This window comes from Oxyura jamaicensis, chromosome Z, assembly GCF_011077185.1.
Source record: "Oxyura jamaicensis isolate SHBP4307 breed ruddy duck chromosome Z, BPBGC_Ojam_1.0, whole genome shotgun sequence".
Taxonomy (NCBI): domain Eukaryota; kingdom Metazoa; phylum Chordata; class Aves; order Anseriformes; family Anatidae; genus Oxyura; species Oxyura jamaicensis.
This window is the reverse complement of record NC_048926.1, coordinates 13888841-13916731: the sequence shown is the minus strand read 5'-3', so window position 1 is coordinate 13916731 and position 27891 is coordinate 13888841. Positions and strand designations below refer to the sequence as shown.

The 27891-nt window shown below is 40.5% G+C and overlaps 2 protein-coding genes across 5 annotated transcripts in view; both read left to right on the top strand.

Moving 5' to 3' along the window:
* Positions 1 to 394: 394 nt before the first annotated feature.
* Positions 395 to 25291, top strand: DAB2 (DAB adaptor protein 2). Of its 4 annotated transcripts, none has more exons than XM_035310265.1 (15): positions 395 to 627; positions 12782 to 12955; positions 14015 to 14154; positions 14892 to 14990; positions 15124 to 15255; positions 17069 to 17152; positions 17398 to 17421; positions 17667 to 17714; positions 17884 to 17946; positions 19107 to 19400; positions 20575 to 20722; positions 21232 to 21756; positions 22273 to 22364; positions 23119 to 23186; positions 23840 to 25291. In XM_035310265.1, exons 2-14 carry the CDS (start codon positions 12859 to 12861, stop codon positions 23179 to 23181), a joined length of 1809 nt encoding a protein of 602 aa, XP_035166156.1. In that variant the 5' UTR covers positions 395 to 627; positions 12782 to 12858; the 3' UTR covers positions 23182 to 23186; positions 23840 to 25291. The 4 variants fall into 4 exon arrangements, with proteins under 4 accessions (XP_035166156.1, XP_035166153.1, XP_035166155.1 ...); XM_035310262.1 differs by having other exon boundaries at positions 19107 to 19742; XM_035310264.1 differs by lacking the exon at positions 17398 to 17421 and having other exon boundaries at positions 396 to 627; positions 19107 to 19742.
* A 1868-nt stretch (positions 25292 to 27159) lies between these two features.
* Positions 27160 to 27891, top strand: part of C9 (complement C9) — a 22061-nt gene continuing 21329 nt past the window's right edge. Inside the window, exon 1 of the mRNA XM_035310266.1 lies at positions 27160 to 27316. Coding sequence (XP_035166157.1) covers positions 27231 to 27316 — 86 coding nt within the window. The 5' untranslated portion in view covers positions 27160 to 27230. The remainder of the gene's footprint in view (positions 27317 to 27891) is intronic.

The following is a 27891-nucleotide window of genomic DNA, read 5'->3' as shown; positions in this document are numbered from 1 at the left end:
TCTGGATGTGACCCAGAAACTGAATTGCATTGACCCAATATTTTGGTTCAGCTCGCCGCAGGTTTGGGGGTGGTTGGAGGGTGGTATTTTGGTTTTGGCCTTTTTGCAGAAAATAAACTTCTGGCTTGGACTTGCGCTTCGAACACCACCACCGCACCACACAGACACGCACACGAGGGGACCCGTTTTGTGCAGAAGAATCGGTCCCACGGCCAGCTGGGGAGCACGAAATACCTGCTCCCCGTGAGCCGTGCCCCTTCCCACGAGGCGCCCCCCTTCTACCCCGCGCCCGCTGGTGGGATCGGAGCCCCGGCTGGGGCAACGAGCTGTCCCCGGCCCCCCACTTCCCCCTCCCGCAGCAGCGGAGGCTCGCAAGGGGTTAAGCTAGTGAGCACCGACACGTTGAGGGGGAGTAGCCAAGACCAAGCAGCAAAAACATCATAGCACATTCCTGGGTAGTCCTCAGCTGCCAGCATCTGATTAAAACCATATCTCTCGCTGTGAGTGGCTAACTAATCTGAAGGCGAGAGTACAACAGAATATTTAACCGGGCCCTCGCTCCCCACCAGGCTACCGGCTGCAGTTGTCGGATCATGCACGGGGCGGCACGGATCTAGCCCGTAAGTAGCTTTGCAAGCGGGACTCGGCTCTCGCAAAGCCCCGGGGGGGCGGGGGGAGTGTGCTGTCACCGGGTAAGGGGAGAAGGCGCTTATTTTATGTATGTACTCATTCATTTATCCATTTTCTCCTCCTTTCTCCTTCCCCGAGGACGTGTCGGTGGGTGCCCCTGGCGGGGCTGCCCCCCCGGGGTGCTGCGGGGCTCATGGAGCGGGGACCCCGTAGGGGAGCTGCCACCGCAGAGGGAGGCTGCCCCCATCTCCCCGCAACCCCGGGGGGGAAGGGGGGGTTGCAAGGCCGAGCTCCTCCACTGCCAGACGGAGCCGAGAAAGCGCCGCGGGGTCGAGGGAGGACAACGGGGGCGGCTCCGTTCCCGGTCCTGGTCCCGGTGCCGGCCCCGCGGTGCGCGGTCCCGGGGGGGAACCGCGATGTGCCCAGCCCAGCAGCCCCGGTCCTGGCTGTGCCGCGGGGTGGAAGCCGCCTGCATCCTGCTCCGGGCTCCGGCAGGGCCGGCTCCCTGAGGAAGCCTGAGCTAGAAGCAAAATAAACATGCATTTTTAGTCCTGTTTGTGGAGGGGGGAGGGGATTATAGACGGGGAAAATATGTAAAACTCGGTGTTCGTATGCGTGAGTCACAGAGATGAGGGAATCCTCTGGTACCGGAGGGGAGGCAAGGGTTAGGATGCAGTGAAGCAGGGGTGGATTTTCTGTTCTGTTTTTAGATGGAGCATCCTTGCTGAGCACCACTCTGTTTGCTGGTGAATCTCAGGGTGATGCTCCTGTCTGTGGTAAATTGGATTTGTGATGCAATTAAAGATGCCTAGGATTAACTGAAATGACTCTGCTGTCCTCAGGAAAACAAACTTCTCAGCTGGTGAGGCTTCTAGTCTCTAACAGTTGTTGTGTGATGTCACTTAACTTTGGCTGTTGTTTCAAGGTAGTACCTGTGATCTGAGCAGTAAGATAAGCACAGGTGGTATCAATACAGCTGGATTTCTCTGTAGCAGATCTTCTAATCCTCAGATAAGTTGAGGCTGTCTACTTGAGCAGTCACTAAGGAAGCATGTAAATCCACTGGTAAGATAGGATTAAGTTTTGTTGTTGCTTTTTTTTTTTGGGGGGGGGGGGCGGAGGGGGGTGCAGAAAGGAATCACTTTGATATTTGAATCTAATTTGCCTTAAAAGTTTACACTTTTGCCTCAGAAGACTTGTAGCTTTCATAAACAAGGCTGTCCAAAACGGAGCAGATTTGAGAGCTTATAGACTTAATGATTTTTCTCATTGTATGCTAAGGAAAGGGCATAGATATGCTTAGGGATGGGAACTGCGGTGTAGATAAGCACAACAGAAGTTCAGGTTAAATTAATTACAAAAGCTATGTATTCTATCTGGTTGTGAAGATTTACTAGGTGCTAAAAAATTGAAAATGTGACCAGGTATCTAACAGGTCACTATCAGGAAGTTAGGAGCTGTTATGAAGACCTACTAACACTGCATCAGGTGACTATTGTGCCTTGTAGGGGATACAGTGGGTAGCTAAACAGAGGGGCAAATCCAGATGAAGTCTTCTCAGCTGAGAAGGGGGTTGTTTGAGACACAAGACTGTCTGTTTAAAGAATCACTGCAATCACATCCAACTCAAATGGCCCTTGAGGCATAGTCCAGCTTCCAAATTGCCCTGAATGGGCTGAGGATGTGGTCAAGTCTAAAGCAGAAGCTTCTATTAATAGACATTCAGTAGAGTTTCCTTTTGGAGGAGGAGAACTGAATGGTAGGAATGGTAAGGAGGATGTGAGTGCTAAATGGATGTCAGGTGACCCATCAAAGCAGAGGCTTAATTAGCATATCTTGTGACTTATGGTATAGGAAGACTTAGGGTAAAGTGAATTGAAAGCCAGGTGCTCTGGGTCTTAGATGAGATGGTTCTGCTATGGGGAATCTGATAGCGTTCTGAGTTTATTACTATAGACAGAAGGTTAGGAGCATAACTAGCTCTATTGTAACGTATGATACCCCTTCTCTTCTACTGTGCTCTTACTTCTGACAAAGCTGTTAGCTGAGCACCAGCAGTTGTGCACAGTGCTATTGTTTGGAAGGATGAGCCAAATGCCACAAAGCTGGTATCAGTTTCCATTTGTGAAGGTAGAGATGGTTATCCATTCCAATATGTGTCTTCTGCTATCTTTCTAAGTATCTCTGTACATTTGCAGTATATAAAGAGCTCAGTTTTTCAGTGAGGAATGCATTGCTTGTCAAAGTGCCTGCATAACCGAATTACTGGACACAGTTGTCCAGTAGATGTTATGGATCTTACTTACCACTTTTGCTTCATGAGCAGGTATGGGACAAGCACTCTGAACAGGCGAATGCTCTCCTGAGAAAATTGTGCTTTTCTCTTTGTGAACTTTACACTGCTAGTACACTTCTGTGATCTGCTGGGTTAACCAAGTACTTGAGGCTGCTTGTGGACTTCCTTCAGCAAAGCTAGCAATATGCAAGCACTTTCAAGATGTGAATTTGCAAGGACAGAGAAGGGATGAATTCCACATCCAGGGAAAGCCAGCTGACTCTGCAAACAGTACTGATAGAGAAAATCCTGTTTGCTGTATAGATTCTGTCAGAAGTGATGAAGAGATTACAAGGTAGTTTCATGCTATCTGCAAGGATTTTAGAGGAAAAATTTAGCTCTTGTATGTAGATTAAGGGATTAGTAGTGAAACTAAAACTCTTCCCCCACTGTGAAGCTAGGGAGGGAAATGATAAAAGGTCTTAAGCTTCTATCGTGGAGCACAACCAGGCACAAGCCAGTACTCCCCTGCCTCAGCTTGGATTCTACAGAAATGCAACTTGGAGTTCTGTTAGAAGGATCAAATAGAATAAGGTATCAAAGAAACGTGACTTCCAAAATAAGCTGACTTTAAGAACCTGATTCTGAGGCAGTGTATGGGTTCAAGGGTCTCAGGGTTATAAAGAAGCTGGATAAATTATGGTGGCAGGCCAAGTCAGTAAACAAGATGTACCAGTTCAAACAGGATTAACATGTTTATACAAGATGAGAGGTTGAGTACTGAACAAAGCACCATCTTCTATCTAACTCTCAGTGTCTTGGGTTGATGAGAGCATAGACAGTTCCATTTTCCTCTTTACTGAAAAGATGTGCCTTGCATATGCTATGAAGTGCCTTGGCTGAAATGCACTGCAGATCTTTACTCCCAACTATATCAATGTGTTTTTTCTTAAAAGCTCCATAGCTGGTGCATGTCACCTTAAATCTCAAAGCTCAGACCTTTTGGGGCCAGTTAAGGGCAGACTGTTGGCCTCGAAGCTGAATTTCCTGCTGTTTTGTCAGTTCATGTTGCATTCTTAGGCAATAAGATGAGAAGTAAAATACTTTATGAGAATTACATCTTAAACAGAACTGCTAGGTTAGAGGGCCACAATAACAGATGTTTTACCTGACATTGAGGAGGCTTCATGACAAATGTCCCCTAGGATATTGCTCCTAGCAAAGTATACTGAACACTTAATGCTGATACATCACATAACTGCAAGTCTCCTCCTGTGAGGGGTCTGTAATCCACCTTCCCTATGGCTAAAATATTTAGCAATGAGACTACCTTCTAAGGATGGGCAGGAGAAGTAGAGAACACAAAGAATGTAGTGTTAATACTGTAACCTGTATGCAACCTTGGAGATTAACTTTTGTGCTCCCATTAAACAGGGTAACTTGTGCTTTAAAGGAGGGCACAAAGGTCACTGTATGAGTAAGAAATAGTTTTCTAGTAGTTTGAATAGCAGATCTACCTGCAAACAGTTGCCAGCCTGGCTGGTAGAAGATAGCCTCCCATCCTGCTCTAGATTTTGATGCCCTTGCACTCTTCTGGTGTATGGGAGATGTCTCTGTAATTTGACATCAAGATCATCATAGAGGTGGGAAGTTAAATTGACCCTGGTCAGGATTACTTTAGGAGCAATATCATAAGCAGGATTACTTTAGGAGCAATGTCATAAGCTACCCCTGATGTGCATCGTGAATGTATAACTGCAGATACCTATAGGAAAACCTTAGTACAGAATAGTCATCTGTGAAACCTGACTAGTTGTTCAGTAGGACAGCTACTGAAGTAGCTGCAGTGGAGCTCTGAACATCATGTCTAGATACATTCCTTTTTAACCTATGGTATAAACTCTTGTGTACCTTCCCCCTTAAATTTGTCTCTGCTTTAGGTAGCATGGTTAGTTAAAACAAAATAAAGCTAGAGCTCTTGGTGATGACCAATCTTGTAAGCAAAAGTAATCATAGTATATTATAACCCAGAATGCTTGATATTACCAAATTGAGGACTGAAACTGCTGTAGAAGAACCTGTCTTCATAAAGTTCAAACAGAACCATCAGTCTTTCAATGAGAGATCAAGAACATAACTTGCATCTGTTACAGGAGACAGCAAGGAGCAACTCTTGCGACCAATGACTGCTACAACAAACTATGTAGCCAAAAGCTGATTTTAGCTGGTGGCTAGGTGCAAGGTTCTTCAAATATTGCCAAAATTAATGTTTAAGGTCATGTGTCTGCCTGCTTAAGGTTAATTGACTGGATGAGCACCTTCTGTATAAGCAGACTGCAACATTACAACTGACTATATGGTTTTAAACTGGGTGAACTCAAGATTAATACAACAAAATCCCATTTTTCATGCAAGTAGATTTGTGAACAGGTAGAACACAGTTACAGAACCCTTACAGTTCAGTATAGGCTATGCAGAATATATGCAATCTCTTTCAGTACAGCTTGCACACACCTAAACTGCAAAGCTGGATAATTCTGCCAGCACTGGACAGTTAACAGCATGCAGCTGAAATAACCTATGATAACAGCTTCAATATGTGTGAAGTTCTGCTCTGAGGAAAGGGGTGAAAAGCACAGTTATTGGCAACAGTCCTTTGCTGTACTAACTAGAAGAAAGATCAGGAACTTCTAGGCAGGAGAGAGTTAGGAGTACAGTTGGAAGTGAAGTATCTGAGCTGTTCTGTGGTACAAAATCCAGTTTGCATCTGAATAAACAGCTGCAAATAAACTGAATAAAAAATAAACTGAATAAACTAGCTGAATCAATTAAGCAACCTGGAAGCAAAGCTGTTTCTAATGTATACAATGAGCCTCAGCAAATAGTCTTGATGGAAGGCACTGCCAGCATATGGCCTGAGATTCTTCATCCTGTGAGTAGCAGGTGATGCTTTTCTGAGCAACGGCTAGAGCAGACAGCTGAAGCCCCTTAAGACAGTGGCTCCTGAGCCAGAGTCTTCAGTCCCTTAAGTCAGAAAGCATTCTGTCTTTCTGAAAGACTGTTATGAAGAAATTGCTTCTGGAAACCTTCTTGTAAGGACTACAGAAGCAGGCAAGTGACCTTTTATAAGAATATAATCTAAGCCTATGTTATCAGCTAAATAGCTCTCAAAAATAGAGCATACCGGAGTATTTTTTTTTTTAATTTCTTTCTAAAAGAAGAGTTTAGAGTTAAGATGCTGGTATAGTTTGTGCTAAGATTAAGGGGGTTTCTTAATCTATAAAGTGACCTAAGAGGTTGGGATTCTAAATTCTGAACACAGAGGTTGGAAAAGCTCCTACCAAGATTCATTGTAAGAGAGTGCATTATTCCCAGAACAAGTCATTAGTTCAGACAGACCAGCTGAGTGTCTGGATGCTAACTTTGGACACTAAAGTTTCTGTATGAAGAATAACTTTTGTCTATCAAACTGACAAGACAGTCCTAGTTCCCTTCAATTTGAGGTGAAGTATTCAATTAAACAGATAGCAATAGCTTATGAAAATACTTTTAAGGAGGAAAAAAAGTGGAGGGCAATGCTTGCTAGTTTATATCATAATGCTATATATAACTCTTACTAACTTATATTATACCAAGATGTTAACCAGATACAGCCTGTTTAAACTGGTTACGATTTCTATTAAGACCTCTTCTAATATAGCTGCAGCAACTGTGTTGTTTTCTGTAGAAGAAAAATCTGAAGTAGAGCTACAGTGGAAGCTGGGCTGAGATGTAACTAATCATCTCATCAGTGATTATGTGCTTAAAGCCATAGTACTATGTTAAAAAGGGACAAGTCCAATTGCATTACTTGAACTGAGTGACCTGTTCAGTTCTAGCTGTTAATTTAGTGATGTTCACTTCACTGTAATTCCAGTGATAAATTATGCAGAAAACACTTTTGGGAACTTTGTTTGAATTTCTAAAAAACAAGCAACTCAGAGACTGATGCACTGATATAATGAGAACAGACTAATCTGTTCAGCTGATGAAATACCAGTTGGCAAATAGGCTGAAATGGTAAGATGTCTGAGCAGTGGCTCACAGGCATGGTCCTGCACCAGCAGTGGTATGTGCTAACATCTGAAGCTGACATGACTAACTAGAGTATTAAGATCTCTATCTACTTCTTCTATTTCCAGTAGGTACTGAGGGAGAAGGCAGCAGCATGAAGAGGGTATTCCATGAGAGATCCGTTACTGCACTTCTGTCACAAGGAGCAGATGTATATCACTCTTACCTGTTTCTCTTTACCAATTATGTATTATCAAGATAGTTAGACCTTGTGCATTGTTCTGCAATATGCAAATACAGCTGTAGGTTTTTCCAAAAGAGTATTTCTGTTGGCAGAGGAAGCATTTGGCATGGGGCTGTCAATATCCCTGCAAAGTATTGATACATCTTCTAGGTGAGAAGATGGAACATTAAACAGAGCTTAATGCAAGCTGCATGAAAGAAGTAGGATCATATCCCCAGAGTAAAGTTTTGTTAATCTAGAAATACTTAGGCCAACAGATCAAGTATGGTTTAAGAGAGGCCCTGACACCGAAGGAATAATCTCTTAACTACAAATCAGGCCTCTAAATACCTATAGCCTAAACAGCATAGCTGAACAGTTTCTTTGTTTTTGAACTTGATAAAACAAGACTATTGGTTTTAGCCTTGCTATCAAGGAATTGCAGGAGAAACTGAGTGGTGGGGTCATCGCTAATCTATGCCTTACTGATTGTGGGAGTGACTGACAGTTTCACTTCTTAGGCAGGGTAGGCCCATATCCTTTTTGGTTGTCCCTTACAGAACTAACCACAGGGTCTTGGGTTAGACTTGGCAGCATGAGAGCTTGTATTTAGTCTACTTTCTGGAATGTGATCCTGTTCTTGCATTCCAGATGTGGCATGAACTGGAGGGGAACAGTTCCCAGACTGTCTATGAACTCTTTCCTACCACTTGTCTTCAAGCAGGTACTTGTTATGAGTTAATGTGAACAAGACATAATGGGTATAATCCTACTTGTAGGTAAGGCTAATATCTTTCATGTGTATTAGCCACTGCTACACTAGTTCCTAACAGACTAATCTGGTTGTTTAGTAGAGGAGACAAACTAATGGTAGTAGTACTTCCATCAGAGCAAGCTGCTGGAATTTTCCATTTAAGTCATAGCAATCTTGTCATGTCACAGGAGGTCAACTTGAACTCATATACAGTCAGGTGCTAGAGCAATGAGTGCTTTAGTAATGAAACAAAATACTTAAAATGGTATTTTATTTGACTCCCTGTTACCAAAGACCCTGTTCCAAAATCAAATGTCTGAATAGCATGTTCTTGTTTCTTATTCATTAATTCACTGCTGTTGCAGCAGTAACTAAGAAAATGAGGTAGTCAGTTCTGCATGTAACAAGTTTAGATGTGAATGTCAATCATACAGGAGCTCACACAAATGCACTCTTACATTTCCATTGCGCATAGAATCTTCTAGTCAAGATTGTCCATTATTTGTAAATGTGTCTGACTTTAGAGCTTCAACTCTTGCAAGTCATTGTCTGTATTACTGTTAGCTACTAATCTGTCTCCTCAGTGTGCAAAACTGAAGTCTTGTAACAAATTCACTCCAGTGAACAGCTTCTTTACCATCCTTGTAAAAACAGCTCTTTTGTCAAGACTTTGATAACAAGATATTTCTCAAGTTGTGTTGTGCAGGTCCTGATAAAGCATTGTAACAAGAAGAAACTTCCTAACTCTTCACATGGGGGGGGAAGGTAAAGAGGGACAGGGAACCTGCCTCGAGGAGGTCTGTTTAGTACTTGAACTATTGCTGTGCTTCTGGTTACTACTTCTTCCCGACAGGCTATAATGGACTTGGCAGTAAAAGATACTCTTGTCCTCTCCTGCCTATCAGGTGTTAATTTGAGGTTAATATTTACATGCAATAGCTCTTAAAGCTGCATCATGTACTTGTAGTATCAAGGGACAAAGAAGGAACACAGGCTGTGAAGAGGATGAAGTATTATACTGCTGAACAGATGTTTAGATTAACTGTCTTGGCTCTGACTTTTGCAGTCTTCCTAACCTCTTCTTAGATGAGTTTTCATTAACATTAAGGCAGTTATTTTGGGGGGGGTAGGGTGGGGAGGGTGGTAAGCCTGTCTGTTGGGAGAAGATAGCCTAGTTTTTAAAACCCATAACAGATGATGATAATAATGAAGATTCTCAATACCCCATGTAATTATACACAGGAAAAAAAGAATATCTGATCATTAAGGGTAGACCACACCACATTGCCACTCTGATCAAATAAGAGAAATAATTGAACACTTAAATTACCTTAAGAGATGCTTTCAGAACAAAACCGTTTGGAATGTGCTTCATTTTTTTGCTAAGAAATGGGTATTTCAATGATGTCTTGTCTCTAAAAACAGCTCTCCTTGCAGTGAGTTTCAAAAAGATATTGAGAGTACAATATACTCGAAGTCCAACAACTCATTTCTTTTCCCAGGGTAGATATGTGGGAAACCACATACCATGCATGAATGAAGAGCTTCCTGGTTTGAGATGGGCCTTGAATTATGAGCTGTTGCCTACTATGTGTAGAGGGCCTGAAACAGTCAGTCCTTGAAGTATGACCAGTACTTACTTGTCACAGAATAGACTCCATAAGAAAGGAGGAAGATACTAATTGTGGCCTCTTAACAACTCCTGCTGGAATAAATTGAAAAGTAGGTTAGCAAAATATGGTACGTATCTACTGATACAGATGATAATATAATTGCAGAGCATGTAACCAGAGCTGTGGTTATAACAGATTTATCTACATGGAGAAGATTTCAAAAGGCATCACTTAACAGTCTGCTGACAGAGTAACTGTGGGAATGATCTTGTTCTTCTCTCTGCCAGTATAACAGGACAGTGTGATTGTCCTTGCATGAAAGCACTTGCATCTCTCATCCTGCCACAAAAAATTAAAGTGTAATAGAACAGTTCCTTTCTCTTGTTACCTTACTTCTGCAGCCTGAGTAAGGAAATACTGAGGTACTGAGTACTGCAAAAAAAAAAAAGCCTCTGAGCAAGAACAGCAAACAGAAGAATTTAACTTCACTTTAGCTCCCTGCATATCTATGGAATCATGTAGACAGCATGTGGACTACACCAGAATTTTCCATTATGATAAGGCATGTTTGTGTGACAAAGATGTTGCACTCTGGTACAGCTTTAACTTGATTCTAAAGCACAGAATCAAAATTTAGTTGTGGTTGTGACCCTCATACCACAAGCAAACTAGACTATTGCTAGCTCAAACTACATAATGTTATCCCTTCTCCCCTCCCCCCTAGATGCATCAAAATTTTAAAGTATAGCCACAGGGGACTTGCTACTTCACAGTTTAACTACAATCTCAAGAAATAGTTATTTAAAATCTGAACTTTTATTAAGACTTGTCTATCTTTGCATTTTTAGTTTAACAGCTAATTCTCTTCCTTGAGAGGTAGGATTTATCAAAGACAGAATTTTCTGAAGGTATGGTAAGTTATATACTGTGAACTCTTACTAGGTGAGATGAGCTGTGCCAGACCTCAGATGGGAGAGAGTTGGTTCTGTAAACTGCCCAGAAAGCTTTCACTGATCTTCTCAATTGAACTGTTAATACTGAGAGTGGCTGAACCCTTGCAAATCCTCCTGTCTTCCTGTGGAAAAGATCATACTTGTGTGTATTCCTGCCCATTTTTTTTCCATCTCAGGGTTTTGTGCTTTATGGCTCTGTGCAACTAAGTGGTCTGGCTTCCATAGGTTGAAGGCAGATGGCAATAATGCATGGTTAACTGTCACTTAAAAAGACCTCCATATAGGCGGTTGTATCTCTTCAGTGAATCCTTTTTGTGCATATTTGCTTCTTTCTAGGATATTTGCTTGTTATTTCCCCCTAATCTGGGGGGTCTTCAGAGTTTGGTACTTTGATTGCATAACACATTCCCCTAAACTGGGGAAGCAGGATCATTTACAGTCAAGACTCAGTGCCTCAAGGTTGCTGTTTCTTCTTTCTGGCACAGGGCTGGGCAGAACATCCTAGAGCTGTGACTCAGCTGCTAGAGGGTATGTCTTAGCTCTGTTCTTCTCCAGGCTTTTTCCATCTGTTCTCTAAATGGTACCCTTCCAGATGGGGGTGGGTGGCTCACTAATGATTCAAACTTAATCTTTCCTTCCTCTCTTTCTACAGGACTTGATAAATCTAGGGAATGGCCCACTCCACTGAAGTGTAAAGGCTGAAACTCTACTATCAGAACTAGATGCTGGACTAGACTTAAAGCGGGATCCAACTGGCTTTATTTCACTTGCTTAATAAGTGCTTTCTTTTTTCCCCAATGGGTGAAACCTTCTAGCACTGCTGTGAATGTCCTGCCAACCCCTGTGTGATGTAATAGTTTTCTCCCTTGCTCCTTTGTCAGAATGGACACTAGCTGTGTCCTTCCTGGTTAAATAGAAATTGAGACCTTCAAAGTGAAATTGTTTCTCTTAACAACACAAATCTCTTTATCTTTCCTAGGTTAAGAATCAGTTAAGCACTGGCATGCATTACTTTGTTAGTTGCAAACTGGATGAGTCAATTTGTAGGTATTGACTTAATGAATTGAGGGAAGAAGAGAGGCAGAAATGGGAACAAAACCTTTAAAGGAACTTTTAAGTAATAGCTAAAATATTAGGCATAACTAAGGCAAGTAGGGAATACACAACTGAGAATTACAGGCCTATAATACCATGAGATATGCAATGCCTACAGCATTTGTCTGGTTACATAGTTACATAGTACATTTCAAATAGTGTGTTGAATAAAAGGGGTGACTCGGTCTGTTGCTACCAGTTTAGAAACAGAGGGAATGGCTAGTAGACAATGTAGAACAGCTATTTAATTCTCAACTGTCTTTTGGCTTCACTTATCAATGTTAAATTCAGCAGACCACTTCAACAGAACCCACTTCAATACCTCAGACAAGACTCACAAGGCAATTTCTGTAGCAGATGTGAATGTCCAGATCTTTCTGGCTGGGTATAGGTGATCTTCATAAACACAAGTCCCTTTATTTAGTAAGTGTGACTCTGTGGTTCAGCTATTTAGGAACAAAACTTGGTGGTTGCTGTTGGTGGTTATGTGTAGGTTTTTGTTCGTCTTATGAATATGTTCTCTGAGGCTAGAAAGGTACCATGGCATGGAATTGGACTAGTATGATTTAATTTGCAGAGATCTTTTTTTGGGGGGTGGGGTTGTCAATTACTTGACAACTTTGGGCAAGAATATGGATGTTTGGGAGCTTTTTGTCTTCTTCTGGAGCAGTCTTGCAGTCTAATGAATTTATTTGCTTTTACCTGTTGAGTGCTATAACTTCGGACTGAGTACTTAAAGAAACATGAATAAGGTCTGGTGGTTTCTTCTGAGTATTTTGATATTATCTTCATGAGTGTTTAGAACAGGTCTGAGTAAGTGTTTCTTGCATTCTCTCCTATGCTACTACAGATGATCCTTGCAGTGAAGGAGAATACATCAAATATCTGAGGTGCTATAAATAGCTTTAAAAGGTGAAAAGCTAAAGGCTGACAGATTAAAACAGGATGATGCAAGTACAGCCTGTGGGTGTAGGTCAGTATGATATACTGATTAGGTATTAGTGAGGTAAGGGGTCATCACCTAGTTGCTGTAACTTCATGCTCTCTGTAGCCTGAGATGAAGAGACAGTGAGTCAGATTTCCTGTATGACCACTTCCAAAATGTCCAGCCCATATGGTGCTTCAGTATTGAGCAGAATAAAACTGGACTAACAGGTATAATGGGAATATTTTTTTCTTCAAGGTAAAATATTATGCTTGCCTGCTGATTGTTCCTTGGATTCTAAAGAACTACAGCAAATACAGCTGACCACCATCTGATCATGTCTACTGAAGCTGAAACTACTACTACTATCAACAGCCAGCCTGAGCAGCAGGCTCCACCAAAAGCACAGCCTTCAAAGAAAGAAAAAAAGAAAGGTAAGAAATACCTACCTCTAGAATGCTTCTAGTCAGTCTCCTTAATCTTTTGCCTAAAACTAAGATTACTTTTGCTGCATAGTTGAAGTAACTCAAAAGTTTCAAGCTGACTGGGAGGGTGAGTAAATAAGCTAGTATAATCTAACCAGAAGGTAGAAAAAGCTTTCAGGCTAAAAGCCTAGCTCTAGGTTCTGGAGCTTTCTGTTCTACTTGTCAAGATCAGCAAATAAGATGCTTAAATTGCTGAATGCCTGGAGAAATGAAGGTCTCCTGAGGAGATGACCAGACTTACAGCCATTTAGGTAGCTGCTGCTCTGAACCTGACCTCACTTTATTCTCCTTCCTCTAAAGAGGGAGTGACACTCTGGACTCAGGTTCTAGTCCAGAGAAGCTAGAAAACATTATTCATGAGAATAATTGTGTTAGAAAATAGCTCTTTAGATTGGTTGTTTGAAATATACCTGTCTCATACAGAAATACATACCAAGGTACACATTGAATATGTTGAGTGTAGGGAAGAAAATGAAGCTGTTCTGAGAAGTAATGGTAATATTGAAAATGGCAAATACAGCTAAAATATCAAGTGATTACAGGGATGTAGGTACTAGGACCATCTTGTAGAGGTGATGGTGCTGATAGCAAGTTCTAGTACAGGGACTAGTAGATGCTTTGAGACCAAGAAGAGATCTAACTAGGCTAGAACTACAGGCTCACACCTGAAAGGCTTTTTGATCATCCATTATGGCCATAAGAAGTACTACTCCTGGCTGAGTTGGTTGTTGCCCTCAAAGGTTTCAATGTGTCATGACTGTTCTGAAGTTCCCAGACATTAAATATTGGTCCCCACTCTTTGAATACAAGTCAAAATCTCTAAGATCACTCTGACCTTAAAGGAATAACTATCTTGCAGAGCACACATTTCTAGAAGGACATAGGTTGTTAGTCTCTTATAGTCAACTGACAATTTCTACAAGAAAAATACACCATATTAATACATATTTAAAAAGCTTTCAAAGCCACAACATACATATTTCTCTTCTAAAACCTTTCTGTCTCTAGGGCCTGAAAAGACGGATGAATCTCTGATGGCCAGATTCAAAGGTGATGGTGTAAGATACAAAGCTAAACTGATTGGCATTGATGATGTCCCTGAGGCAAGAGGAGACAAAATGAGTCAGGATTCAATGATGAAGCTGAAGGTAAAAGCCTGAGCTGGCATGCAAGGAAAATGTTCTGCTTAGCCTTCAGAAGGCAGATCAAATGGTCATTTTTGCACAATTCCAAGTATTGCTTAATAGGAACATCAAGCGATAACAGCGCCATCTTGGATGGAAGATGCTTTCAAAGCTGTAACCTATTGCTCAGTTAGTAGTTTTAAATGCAGTTGCTCATGGTTTCTCTACTGTCTTGGGAATATTCTGTTGGGTCTCTTGTTATCATCTATACTATATTCCAAATTATGAACTTGATTACATATAGTGAGCTTTGGTATTGGGTGGGGAGGGGAGAACTTTGTGATATTTAGCATAATAATTCAAAGCCCAAGCTGACATTTTGTAGCAATGGTGACAAAAAGATATATAGACAAACCAAGAGATAAATGAGACGCTGCAGCAATGAATATAGCTACTTCTGGAAAGCAGAACCCTCACATTATCTTTAGTCAGGCCAGAAAAGCTGAATTAACCTGGTAAGGATGCTGCTGTTGCAGTAGTTCTATAAACCAAGGAAGGGAACTCTAAAGCACCTAAATGTTTACAAAGGAAATGCAGTCGAGTTTTGAGATATCACATCTAACCTAGACAGGCATATGTTGTAAGAGAAATGTTGCTCAAACCATAGCCCTATGGGCTCATGAGACATGCTTAGAAAACAAGCTAAAACTCACTCAATCAAATGGAAGTCTCATCAATGCTTTGATATTCCATTTATTCAGGGAATGGCAGTGGCAGCTCGTTCCCAAGGTCAACACAAGCAAAGGATCTGGGTGAACATCTCTCTTTCTGGTATCAAGATAATAGATGAGAAAACCGGGGTAAGAAATAAGTCATTCTCTTAATGCAGTTCTTAAAGCAAGTGAGTAGTTTCAGAGGTAGGCCAATCTGAAATAGACCCTGCAATTTAAACCAATGGGGTTTGTTTTTTTTATATTTTTTTTCTAATTCTAGGTCATAGAGCATGAGCATCCAGTAAACAAAATCTCCTTTATTGCTCGGGATGTAACAGATAATCGTGCCTTTGGCTATATTTGTGGAGGAGAAGGCCAACACCAGTTTTTTGCCATAAAAACAGCACAACAGGTATTGATCAGAGGCCCTTCTTCATATGCTATGAGTGATGCTATGGTGTAAACACTTAACACTAGGCCTTAACACTTCTGCTGGTAGTCCTATGAGGTGTAGGAAAATATCAGCACAGATGTATTAGTCTGTCTCCTGAAGAAGTGTGGTAGAAGCTGACTGTATTGCCAGTGGCTCTTGCTTTTTTCAGCTTCTCATAGTCCAGAATAAAAACACTCCAGTATCCTTGCTTACTTTGTTTTTTCTTGCTTAACAGTTCATCTCTCATGGAAGACATTATCATGAACTTTCCTATAGAGTGGCATGTTGCTGTCAGTGAGAATACTAGTTCCTGATCTAAGCATACAGAGTCTTGCTCAATTAGTAGGAAAGAAATAATCATAGAATTGCACTAATCTAGTTTTCATGATGCTTTTTCTCATGCAGCAGTGAAAACAGACTTAGTCAACTGCAGTTGTGTTTCTGGGATCAATGAATGGCATGACTGATCATCCTAGAGTTGCTTCTACTGGGAGGGATTCTGGTCCTGTAGTGGGTTTCCACCATGCTGAATGCTGTATGCAAAGACTGTCTTTCTATAAAGAGAAGCTGTACATAAGCAGTGTTGGAAACAAGTTATTTGAAATTAATACTGAGAATTGTGCAGCTTCCCAGATACCAAACTTTGATTCCGGTGTTTTGTCATGAAAAGCTAATAAATGATTGTCTTTATAATAGTCACCGTAATGACTTGTAGAGCCAAGACTTCAAAGCTAGAAATTTCCTCATATACATCTCTTCCTGCCCTCCTGGAGGACCTTTTGGCAGCTTCAAACCCACTACAGGTGGGAGAGAGGGCTCCTTGTCGGAACATGTTACTACTTTACTAACAGCTGTTGCACTCTCAGCCTATTAGTTTCAGGCTCCTGTGTAGTACTGGCTTCACTGGAAGTGTAGATCAAGTACAAAAGCCTTCTATTTGTGCTCTTGAGTGGAGTCTGTTTTCACTATGGGGTACTACTGGCTAGTCTACAAGCTTAGCCAAGCTGTAGACAACTCTTGACTTGCTGCTAGTTTTTAAATACAAACATGTCTAGCTGAGGAGTAAGCAGAACTTCAGTCAGCATCTCTAGACTGTTGCAGCTGTACTGTTTGTCAAAGATGATAACCCTTGAAATGGCTCTTCCTGCAGTTGCATATCTAAAACCCTTGATTTTGACAGGATGATGGTCACATGTGAATGCAATACCTTTCTAATTTATGCTAAACTTCCATCCAGATACAGGTGTCTGCTCCATGTGTTTGAGATGTTGATCTCATTGTATACTTGCCTTCCTATTTTGCTGTTTGCATTCTGTTTAAAATCTAGAACAAGCTATAGAAGCTTTCTCCATATTCATTGCTGGAGTTGGTAGAAACACAGGGAAGTAAACTTTTTCGGCCGCCCCCCTTCCCCCCCCCCCCCCCCCATCCCCTGAGGCTACCATGGAGCTTGAACACTCTTTGCACTTTTTGAGCAAATGTGATTTAGGACTTGCCATGTTCTCATGAAGTCTTGAGCTACACGCTTTTTAGCAGGACAAAAAAAAAAGTAGACTTAGCATAGGTACTGCCACTTACCATGGGAATTTAATGGTTCTGGGCTGATTTTTACCCCATTACCCTTGTTCTCTGCATAAGAGCTTATGCAGAGAGAGACTAGGCAATCCTTTAGAGTCCTGATGCTTCCTGGTATCTCAACACTACTGTTACACCGTTACTGTTGCTGCTCTGTGGGCTTCTACTGAAGCCAAATGCAAAGTAGCATGTAGCCTAAACTTATGTTCTCTTTCAGGCTGAGCCCCTAGTCATTGACCTTAAGGACCTATTCCAACTAATATATAATATGAAGAAGAGGGAAGAAGAAGACAAGAAAAAGGCAAGTAAAGTTACAGAAGTTGCATTAGTCTGCATAGAATAAAGCTTGTTTCAGCTTTGGCTGGGCTTGTAGGCTCTTAAGAGACTTGCAAAAGGTCTATCTAGAGCCAGGATTATCTGAGGCTATTGGTTGGCAGCTGTGTCAGCAGTTTGATTACCAGATTTAGGAGATAAGCTATCCAGAGCAAAAGGCTTTGGATATTCTACCTGATGTTTAGATACTAAAAGACTTCTTTTCTTCTTTAGAGTGAAGAAGCAAATAAGACTGAGGTAAGTCTCTCCAATTCAGCCTCTGCTGATTAGGTTTTCTGCTGCGATACAACTAGCTATCTTTCTTTATAGTGCTAGCATTTAGGAGGAATCATAAGATGCCCAGTTACAATGGAAATGGGAGCAAAATGGGCAGTAATCTCCCATAAATTTTCTGTACTTGACTTACTCTTTCAAGTCTGCAAGTTCCTTGCTTAAGGCAGGTTTTGATATTTGTCACTGACATGGTTGTTCATCTATTCCAGAATGGTAGCGAATCACTGTCTGCTGATCAAGCTGACAAACTGAAACTGGTAGGTTAAATTTTAGAGCTAATGCCATTAAAAAAAAAAAAGTATCTATCTCTACATTCTGTAGTAGATACAGCATGCATAGATTCTCAGTAGATCTACATAATGCTTGGGTTTTGCTTTTGCAAGAACTCTGACAGACACCAATTCTTCCAATATTTCTGGCTTCCAGGGAGTTGACCAGATGGACTTGTTTGGGGATATGTCAACACCACCTGACGTGAGCAGTCCCACAGTAAGTAGAATGTAGCTTAACTGTTTCAGTTACAGCTCTGATAGCAAACTTTGTCCTAGTAGTAAGATCTGTTTTTACTTCATTAGTTCTAGTTTCACTGAGATATCTGTCTAGTTATGAGCAATGTATTAGCATCCTAGAGCTATAATAGTAGCTACTTACTAACTAGAGTAGCTAATGTCATTCATTGTGGAGTCTCCTTCTCTGGAGATGTTCAAGGCCCATCTGGATACCTACCTGTGCAATTTGCTCTAGGGAACCTGCTTTGGCAGGGGGGCTGGACCTGGTGATCTCCTGAGGTCCCTTCCAACCCCTACAATTCTGTGATTCTGTATCTGGCAGAATTCATTTGAGACTGACAGAGTACTATATTATATACACCTACTTAACTATCTGGATATATCTCTGCTGTAAGGGCTATTGTAGAAACTCAGCTAACGACCTTTGAAGTTGAAGCTCATTTTATGTACAGGACAATCCTTAAATGTGTTCTGAATGGACACCTACCTATCCCACATCTGTGGCCCTGGCTCACAGTGGGGCCTAACTGCACAAATCTTTGCATTTACCTTGTCACAACTCATTGTGACCCCAACCCCTCAAATTGCACTAGTTTATTCTGGCACTATAAGCTATCAATCAGCCATGCAACAATTGTTGCTGGAATGGATGTCAATCTAGCTAGTGACCAAGTCTGACCCTTCTGTCTGCTTGGTAGAGAGATGGTATGTTAACCTCTTCCACCTGCAAATAGTTTTCTAATTTTACTCCAGAGAGACTGTATCTTGAAGTCACACTAAGGCAATGTGATTTCACAACTTCTTAAAAAAAAAAAAAAGACTAGATCTCAATAAGGGTGCTTGACTCCAGTGAAAGCCTAAGTGTAGTTAGTGCTTAATTACTGTAACTTCCCTTAAACTAAGGGATCTTAAAATAGATGCTTTTAGCAGCGAGTTTCTGAAACTGCAAGGTGTGGTTAAATCACAGCTACTTAGTGTTTGACTTAATGCCTTAGAATCCCTTCACTATGATGTTGAATACATATTAGTATGATGTATTGGATTCCAGCATCTTTTGTTCTGCGGATGTTTTCCTTGATTTTGTGTACTTTGTAGCAAGTCATATACAAAACTAATGTTTTTTTCTTTCTGAACAAATAGGAAGCTAAAGAGATTCTGTTAGTGGACCTAAACTCTGAAATTGAGACCAAACAGACTTTTACAAAAGAGGATCTCTTCTTGAATGGCATCACAACTTCTCTTCCACAACCAAAGTCACAGCCACAATTCTTGCCAGAAAGTTCTTTCTCTACCAGTCTCAGCTTCTTTCCCACACCTAATCCAGACCCTTTCAGTGATGATCCTTTTGCACAGACAGACCAATCTGCACAACCTTCATTTGATTCTCTAAAATCTGCTGATCAGAAGAAGGAAAATCTGAGCACCTTGACACTGGTGGGTAATGGTGCTTCAAATGGTGATATTGACTACTTTGGTAAACAGTTTGACCAGATATCTAATAGAACTGGCAAACAAGAAGCACTAACAAGCCAGTGGCCATTTGAGAGTAAGCCACCTGCAGCAAGAACTCCAAATAGGGTACCAGACAGAGAACAGAATGGCTTTCTTAAAGCCCCATCAAACTTCTTTGTGGAAGGTCCTTCCAAAGGAGTAACTCTGCAGAATGGAGTAAAGCTGGATTCTGAAAGCAATATCCAGGTCATGTCACATGAGTCTATAACAATTAGCCCACCACCACAAAGTACCAAGCCAGGAAGAGGAAGGAGGTCTGTCAAGGTGAACAATGTTCGAGTAATTAATGGCAATATGCATGCTTTTACTTAAAGAAGCTGGGTGAAGGAAGCTTTTCTTTCTTCATACTATGTAACTGACTAAACAGCTTCACAGCATATCTCTTCCACATGCCATGCTTATTCTAACCTCTCTGCAGCCATGGTACATCCTAACACTCATGAATGCTTCATATAGCTATGATCACTAAATGTATGCTCTTTTCCTTAATGCTGCCATACTTCTGTAAAGGTCTGGTAAGTATACTGCTAAGTATGTTGACCCTTGATATAATGCAATAAGCCGTTATGATAGCTGTATAGCCATCAGCCTGTAGTTTCATAATGATGAGGTACCAATACTAGTTTACAGAATCCTATGTGGCCTGCCTACTGAGGGCAATTTCAGTGACTTGTCTGACCATACCCAGGGTGGTTCTGGGTCAGCTGCATTTCTCTTGTAATCAAATGATGAAAAACTCAGTTGCTGACCTTGATACAACTTCAGGTGTCATTGCAGACTGGACAGGAGTGTTTGGGGGAGGGAAATCTCATTATGACAGCAAGTATTTAGTCAATTCTCCTGCCATTGACCTGCAACTACTATATATTATACCTACCTAATGCCATGCATATCAGCAGGCATAAAAAAACAAGTTTGAAACTTTTATGCTTGGTCTCCTTTAGGATACCAAGTACCTTCTAGAATATCAAAGAAGCATCAAAGCTTCCTGCTCTGCTGTAGCTAAAAGCATGTACCACCAGACAGAGTCTTGATCATAATTGGTCTTAATATATGTTCTGTCATGCTATCTCACAACAGCTCTTTTTCCTTCCAGACTTCATCAAATGACCTGTTTAGCTCGGACTTGTTTGCACCAACTACGGAGAGCCTTGGCTTAACCTCAGTGGCACAGGCAGGACCTCTGCAAACTAATCCACTGGACCTCTTCAAAACAAGTCCTACCACAGCACCTCCATTAGCTGGTCTAGGTTAGTTCATGATAGGTATCTTAGACTGGTGCAAGAGCTTCACTTCAGTGGTGTTCTAGCTCTGTTTTCTTTAATGTGCAATGTTTTAATCCATAGATAAGCTGTAGTGCTGTCTGTCCTAAACTACTATTCTTTGTGAATAGACAAACTCTGTATCCATAACTAGAACTGAAACTTTTGACAGCAGCTTGCTGTTCCAGGTACACAAGGTGCAAATGTGTCACAACTTGAGAGGCAGGGTAACACTGCTGCAGGATCTTAGTAATTACTTACACAAAAGTAACTACCAACCTTAATTCTGTTCTTTGAATACTGAAATGGAGTGAGGAAAAAATACTAACCCCCTTATTACCAGCCTCTGCAAGTGACACTTTAAGCATAAATTAACAAACTTTTGCAAACAGCTGATGGAAAATGCCTTGCTGGTACCCCCATTGGAATTGATACACTCTTACTTGGTATTCAGAATACTGAAGTGCTGTGTAACTATCTTCCCTTTGCAGGTGGCTTGCCTGTAACTCCATCACCATGGAGTACACAGACATCTGCCTTCAACCAGGCTGCATCTGTCTTTCCTGGATCTATGATGTCTACTCAATCTGCAGGATTTACTCAACCACTTGCCTTCAGCTCTCAAGCAGTGCCAAGCTGGAGCCCACCTGCATCTTTTGGTCCAACAGTCTCTCAGTCCCCTGGTGTCTGGGCACAGCCAGCACAAGTTACATCTACTTCATGGGCACAGCCATCCAGTGCTGTAAATCTATTCCAGAGTAGTGTATTCCCACCATCAACACTATCTGCTCAGACCCAGTCTGTACTGCCATCTGTGTCAACAAGTAGCCCACCTCAGCCACCACCTAGAACTGCCCCTCAGAAGGAGATACCCAAGAAAGAGAGTGATGCTTTTATTGCTTTGGATCCACTTGGTGATAGAGAGATGAAGGATGTCAAGGAAATGTTCAAAGACTTCCAGCTGACAAAGCCACCTGCAGTTCCAGCAAGGAGAGGAGAACAGCAAAGTCTTTCAGGTGCTTCTGGAGCTTTCAGCAATTGTTTAGTAGTAAAGTAGCCATTCCTCAAGATAGTATAGATCATGATAATGTGGAAGCTAGCAAGCTATCTGCCAAAATAACTGGTAAAGTCTTTCTTCAGCTTGAATAGCTGCTCAGGGAGGAGGATGGTTGATCACAAGTAGCACCTGATAGTAACAATTACATTAACCATTTTATTTGTTTCAGTTCTGAAACAGAACTGAAGGACTGTCTTCCCAGTTGTTAAATAATTGAATGCCAGTGGCCAAACACTGACACCTAGTGCCTGAACTAATGTATTAGGGACACCTAGTGCCTAAACTAGGTCTGTAGTGTTATATCCATCCGTACAAGTCTCATCCAGCTCAAGTATACTGAGGGACAAGCCAAAGATAAAATTGAGGTCATATAAAGCTTCTTGCTTGCGTTTTTGTGTATACAACTGAATGAGTTTTGTTGGTTTACTGAAAGATATGAGTACTAGTTTGATATAGCAGTTTCTCTTCTTCCTAGAATTACCAAAGCCTGTTCCCCGACAAAGTGCACTGCCAGCTGATAGCCTGTTTGAAAGTCAACCTAAAGCAGACCTTTTCAATGCCTCACCTGTAAGTACTAAAACTTTCCACTTTGTCTGTACACCCTACCAACAGGGATCCCTGTGTCTGAGAACTGGCTTAGCTCTAGCTTTTAGGGGCTATAGAACAAAACTTCTTGCATACCTGAGGCTAATATTTAATCTAACAGAGAGCACTTGTTGCAAGGAGGCTAGCAAAGTGTGATTCCATTTGGCCTGGGTCCATAACAAATGCTACAAACTGTAAATCCTCCAGGAAACTTATTCAGCTCTGTATGGGGAGTGTCTGTAAATGGTGCAGCTGCAGAAGTCTTCACTTCATGTATGCTTACTTCTCTGCAGGCTAGTATGGACTGAATGGGAGGTTCCTATGGCTGGTATCCCTTGGGGGAGGAAGTGGCCTATCCACATCATTCCAATTGGGACACACTACTTGAAGCCCTTGGTGGAAAATCTAGACCACTTCCAGAATGCTGGCTTATGACATCTAGCATTTGGCTAAAACAGATCTCAAAGTGACAATACTGGCTCAGCTGCAAATGAGTTTTAAGTACACATGGCTTTTCCAAAATGTACCTTGCTTTGAACTAGTATAACTACTAACACAGCTTTAGACCTCTCTTTTACTCTTGTTAAAGCAGTATAGTTGATATGTATTTAGCGGGTGCTCCACAGTATTGTCTTTCCAGAAAGCATTTGAAATCCAAATTAGTTGATACAGTTAAGCAGAATAAACCTGGTGAAACCTGAAAACCCACTGAGTCTATGATTTTTCTTTTTCATAGAAGGAATCTCAGAAACAATCTTCTGGTCCATTTGGTGATCCTTTTGGCAACCCCTTTGCATAGACTAGGTAAGTCTTCCACTAATAAGACAACCTAATTCATGCTCTGAAACTGATTCAGAAAACCTTTGGCAAAAAGCAGGCTGAAAATAACTACACTGAAGTAATGCAAGCAGTTCCTAAAGTACACTTCTGCTAGAGTACCTCTACTTAGACTTGTACATGTTGTCTGCCTAAGTCTAACCAATTTCACTTTCTGAGCAATAAAGATTCTGTTGTTCTATGGACTTAAATCTCAAAGCCACAAGAGAAATAGATTTCCTTTCCTTGAGGAAAGTTAAATGAGTAAACATGTGCTGACTAAATTCTGTGGGATATTTCTTTAGCAGAATGGTATCAGACAGTGCACCATGCAGTTTAATTTCCTAAACATTGAAGGCACACTTTCTGGGTGAACTAAAGTAATAACAAGAGAAGCACTGTCATGAGCTTTTGTCATTATAAATTAATTCAAGTTCTCTTACCATTAACTACAGAACACAAACTGTTACATGTATGGTAGAGGAATAAATACAGTGGTTTGTCATCCTCTGAAATCAGCCTACTTGTCTACAGACAAGTTTTACTATTTATTGCTTTAGCTTTGTTCTTAGTGACGCTAAGCTAGTTTAAGCTATGAAACTTCTAGCCATCCTAACCTTAAGACCTTTTCATTATACTAGGCACAACCAGGGGAGGACAAATGGAATAACTGGACCTCTTCTCAGCATGAATCTTCTACTTGTTTCATTTTGCTGTCTGCAATTCCTACCGCTGTTCCACAATGTCTAATCTAAAACATGTCCAGGTGGATTGAAACAAACCCTCAACAGTATGCTGTGAAAATGGTAATTCAGGGCAAAGTAAACGGAAAGTTGTACTCAGCCTGGAGACCCAAACTCAAATTGGTGGATGTTAGTTTTACCTTAGTTTTGCAATATTCCATGGAAGAGCTTAACGATGCTAAGTCATGTGTCTTGTGAACATGGTCACCTCACTTCCTTTTTCTGCAGCACTTACTGTCCTGAAATACAGGAACTGAATGTACCTGGGGAAGAAATGTTGCCTTCACATAAGGGAATTGAATTAGTAGCTAAAATCCACACTTCAAACAACTAGGTCATTTGCATGTTACCACAACAGCAGCCAGTTGTAAAGTTAGTGGATACTACTCACTTCTAATTAGTGACTGGACATATGACTTGGTCTCTAAGCCACAGAGATGGAAATTGTATGGGTGGGGGAGAAGTAGAATACTTGGTCCACTTAACTAACGGTAAAAGTAATATTCTGCCACAGAAATCTAATAAAGAGAAGACCTGTGAGGTCTGCAATAGAATTGATGGAGTCCTGAGTACTAGAGGCCTACACTGTAGGGTCAGGTAAGATAAAACACATCTTGAAGAACACTGAGCTAGTCATTGACAGTAACTGTTGTATTGGTGCTAACATGGCTTTTTCAGGGAGGGAAATCTACTAGATCACTTTTTTTAATTAAGGTGGCTTGGCAGACAAGTGGAACAAGCAGATAGGCTTCTTGTTTATATCTCAGTGAATGTCCCCAATGTTGCTCAGTTTAGGTTCACACACAGTGTAGAATTACATGTTCCCAGTATGTCAGAAAGCAAAAAGACAATCATGGCTTCAATCCAGGCCTAGATTCCTTGTGAACAGATGCACATGCTCTGTGCTATTAATATGAGGTAGTCCTCCATCTCTTAAATGTGCCTTTTCTATAAGAACCTCTTTACTAACAGATCTTTAAATCAGTCAGTTATGACTGATTGTAACAGCTATGTTCTTGGCCAGTGGTGAATGGTGATATCTGAGGTTTTTCTGTTAATACTAAGCATAAACTTGAAACAGTATTGTTAAATCAAATGTCTAAGCATTTGCTGAACTGGAAAGCTAAGAAAATCAACTTGGAGAGAGCCTTAGTACCCACTTCAGCCAGTCATGCAACTAGTTTTGTATATAAATCTCTCTTGCACTTTCTGTAATGCAAAAAAACTTAAGTATTTGTCTCAAACTGGAAATGTAGAAACTTATGGATATTACACTGTTATATAATTGTAGTATCTCAAGTGATGTTACCTAATGACATTAAAAAGAAGCAACTCTTCATAGCAAACTAATATCTGTGTGGCTGTTAATTCTGTCCTTAGAACTCAATCTTGCGCCTCAGTTGATTCTAGAATTTCAGAGTCTGCTAGGAACTGTTTGTCTCTGTCTTGGTTCTTACACTGGCTGTCTGACAGCAGAGTCTTAAGCCTTTCTGTAGGTTCAGGTGTGTTCAACACAGAAAATATAACATTTTCAACTGATTTAGTAAGTTGTTTCTGCTAATAAAGATGCTTTCTTGCTTGATTCTCTAGGACCATGGAAGCTGTGTACTTGAATTAATTAAACTTCTGAAAGTAGTGTCACTTAATTTGTCTATTTCAACTACTTCACAAGTGGCCTAAACTCCTGCAGGGAAAACTAAGTAGGAAGGGAGAAAAGATCTAGTTCACTTTACAATTAATGCAGATGACTAACAAGAACAAATCTGTCAGAAAGCTACTGTCTTAGATTCACCTTTAGTACTGGAGATAGACCTGTTACATTCAGTGAAAAAGTCAGGCTGACTAAAATAGAATAGGTGCTCATTCGCTTCTGCCACTACCAGTTGATTGGGATGATTAAAGGCTTGAAAACAACTCCTTTGGAAGGGAGTTGGTATCCAGCTTGAAATATAGGTCTTAAGGATATTTTTTTTTTCCTGAATAACAACATGTAATTTAGTATTCAAAGACACCATCTAATCTAAAACAAAAGATCTCCACCTCCTTGCTTAAGAGAAGGAATATATTTACCAGTGTAGTTTGAACTAAGCATCTAAATGACTATTTGCTGTTCAAGCTAAAATTAACACTTCTAGCTGGAGCTTGGAAATAGTTGTCGGGATAATCACTAATTTAAAAGAATTCTTCCAATCTGGTCAAAGATGAGTGCTGGTCTGCTAGTAAGTTTGAATGGCCATTTCCTCTGACTTAGTTTCTGTTTTAAAGAACCATGGACTTGGTGGTATATTTAACATCAACTGAAGCAGGTATGATGAAACAGTACAAGTGCCTGTGTCAGGGTCTTGCCTTCATGTTCAACAAGCTAATGTAACTGGACTCTTCAAGCTGGATCAATGCTGCATAAAATTTGTTCCTAGAGAAGAAATTATCCCAAATCAAGTATGTGTTTAAAAAAAAAAAAAAAATGCCACTCCTATTCAACTTTAATAATGAAAAATAAAACGGGGAAAGTATTTTTTTTATTATCCATGGTATTGCAGAATATCCTTGTACTAGATTATTTAAAGTTTGAGTCCAAATACTTAAGTAATGCTTAACTGCTTAAAAAAAAAAAAAAAAAAAAAAAAAGGTAAAAAAGGTTATCTATGAGTTACTTCTGTTTTGTGACTGTGTCCAGCACACAGTGCCTTAAATCTGGATTATAAAAAACTGCTGGATAAGTATGGCCTTCTAAAGAGTAGCTCGTGTTTGGGGTTCTGGTGACAGAGTGAAAACTAGAAGTCTACTTCAAAACATCAAAAAACTTATGTTGCTCTTTTATATTGGCATTGGGGGTAGGAGGAGGAATGTAAGGCCTTTTTTTTTCCTTAAATGCAACAAATGAGAATTCCAAACATGTTAGAAACTGAATTACCCTTGTAAACAGCTCTGCTTTAGGAACTACTTGTTCCTTATGTAAGTCACTATGATTGCTGTTACTAGGTAGTTAATGTGTTTTAATTGAATAGAAAACATCTTCCCTATATTTAAAAGACACTAGTAAATGCTCTTTCATCATGAAACTACTTTATACTATTTCCCAATCTCCATAGAGGAAAAAGCCAAACTTTCTGAAAAGTGGACTTTAGAGCACTTACCGTAAGTCAGTTTTGGCTAGCAACTGGCATTTTTCAGTAAGTGCTGCTTTTTTTTTTTCTTTTTTTTCCTCCTCTTGGTAATAAATAACAAACAGAACAAATAAAGAATTTGCAAATTCAGTTTCAGCATTTCTTTCCTACCCAGATACAAAATGAGAAGCATGCATGTTATCCTACAGCTAATATTCATATTATGCAGTTTAGAGATGTCTTCCTCAGTTTGGGGAAAAAGCAGAAGGTAAGTGTCTTCAGTTTTCTATAGTTGCCTGTGCTATTCTTTTTCTCCACCAATGTAAATATTTCCACTGGCAGCTTGCTTATGTATTCAGTGAAAACGGAAACTTCTTTCCTTGAAGTTTTTTTTTTTTTTTTTTTTTCAAGAAGTTAAATCAAAATGGTTTATTCACTTCATTTATTTTCCATCAATTACATTGATAGCTGTTGAAGCTATATTCTTATTCTTATATTCCTGTATTCTTATAGCGAGTGCGGAGCTCAAGCAGCTTTATTCCCTTACATGCTGAGTGTGAAAATATAATACAATCTCAATCGTTATATTTCTGAAAATGCACAATTTTATGCTGATAGTATTTATATTAGTATCTCAAGTCTGCTAGACTGCACATCTCTAATTCTTTGGAAACATAGCCTTTAGTTTTCAGTATAAGTATCACTAGAAGGAGGAGGACTGCATGTTCAGTCTCTATGGAAACATCATTTGAAAACAACTGAATAGCTACACAACCAGAAATAGCTCTGACTAGTCTATATCTCACTTATATCTCACTTATATCTCACTTATATCTCACTTAT

Coding starts and splice junctions, on each gene's coding strand:
- DAB2 (XM_035310262.1), top strand. CDS start 12,859: ATGTCTACTGAAGCTGAAACTACTACTACTATCAACAGCCAGCCTGAG. Junction 17,422..17,666: donor AAGAAGCAAATAAGACTGAG/GTAAGTCTCTCC, acceptor CATCTATTCCAG/AATGGTAGCGAATCACTGTC. Junction 22,365..23,118: donor ACCTTTTCAATGCCTCACCT/GTAAGTACTAAA, acceptor TCTTTTTCATAG/AAGGAATCTCAGAAACAATC.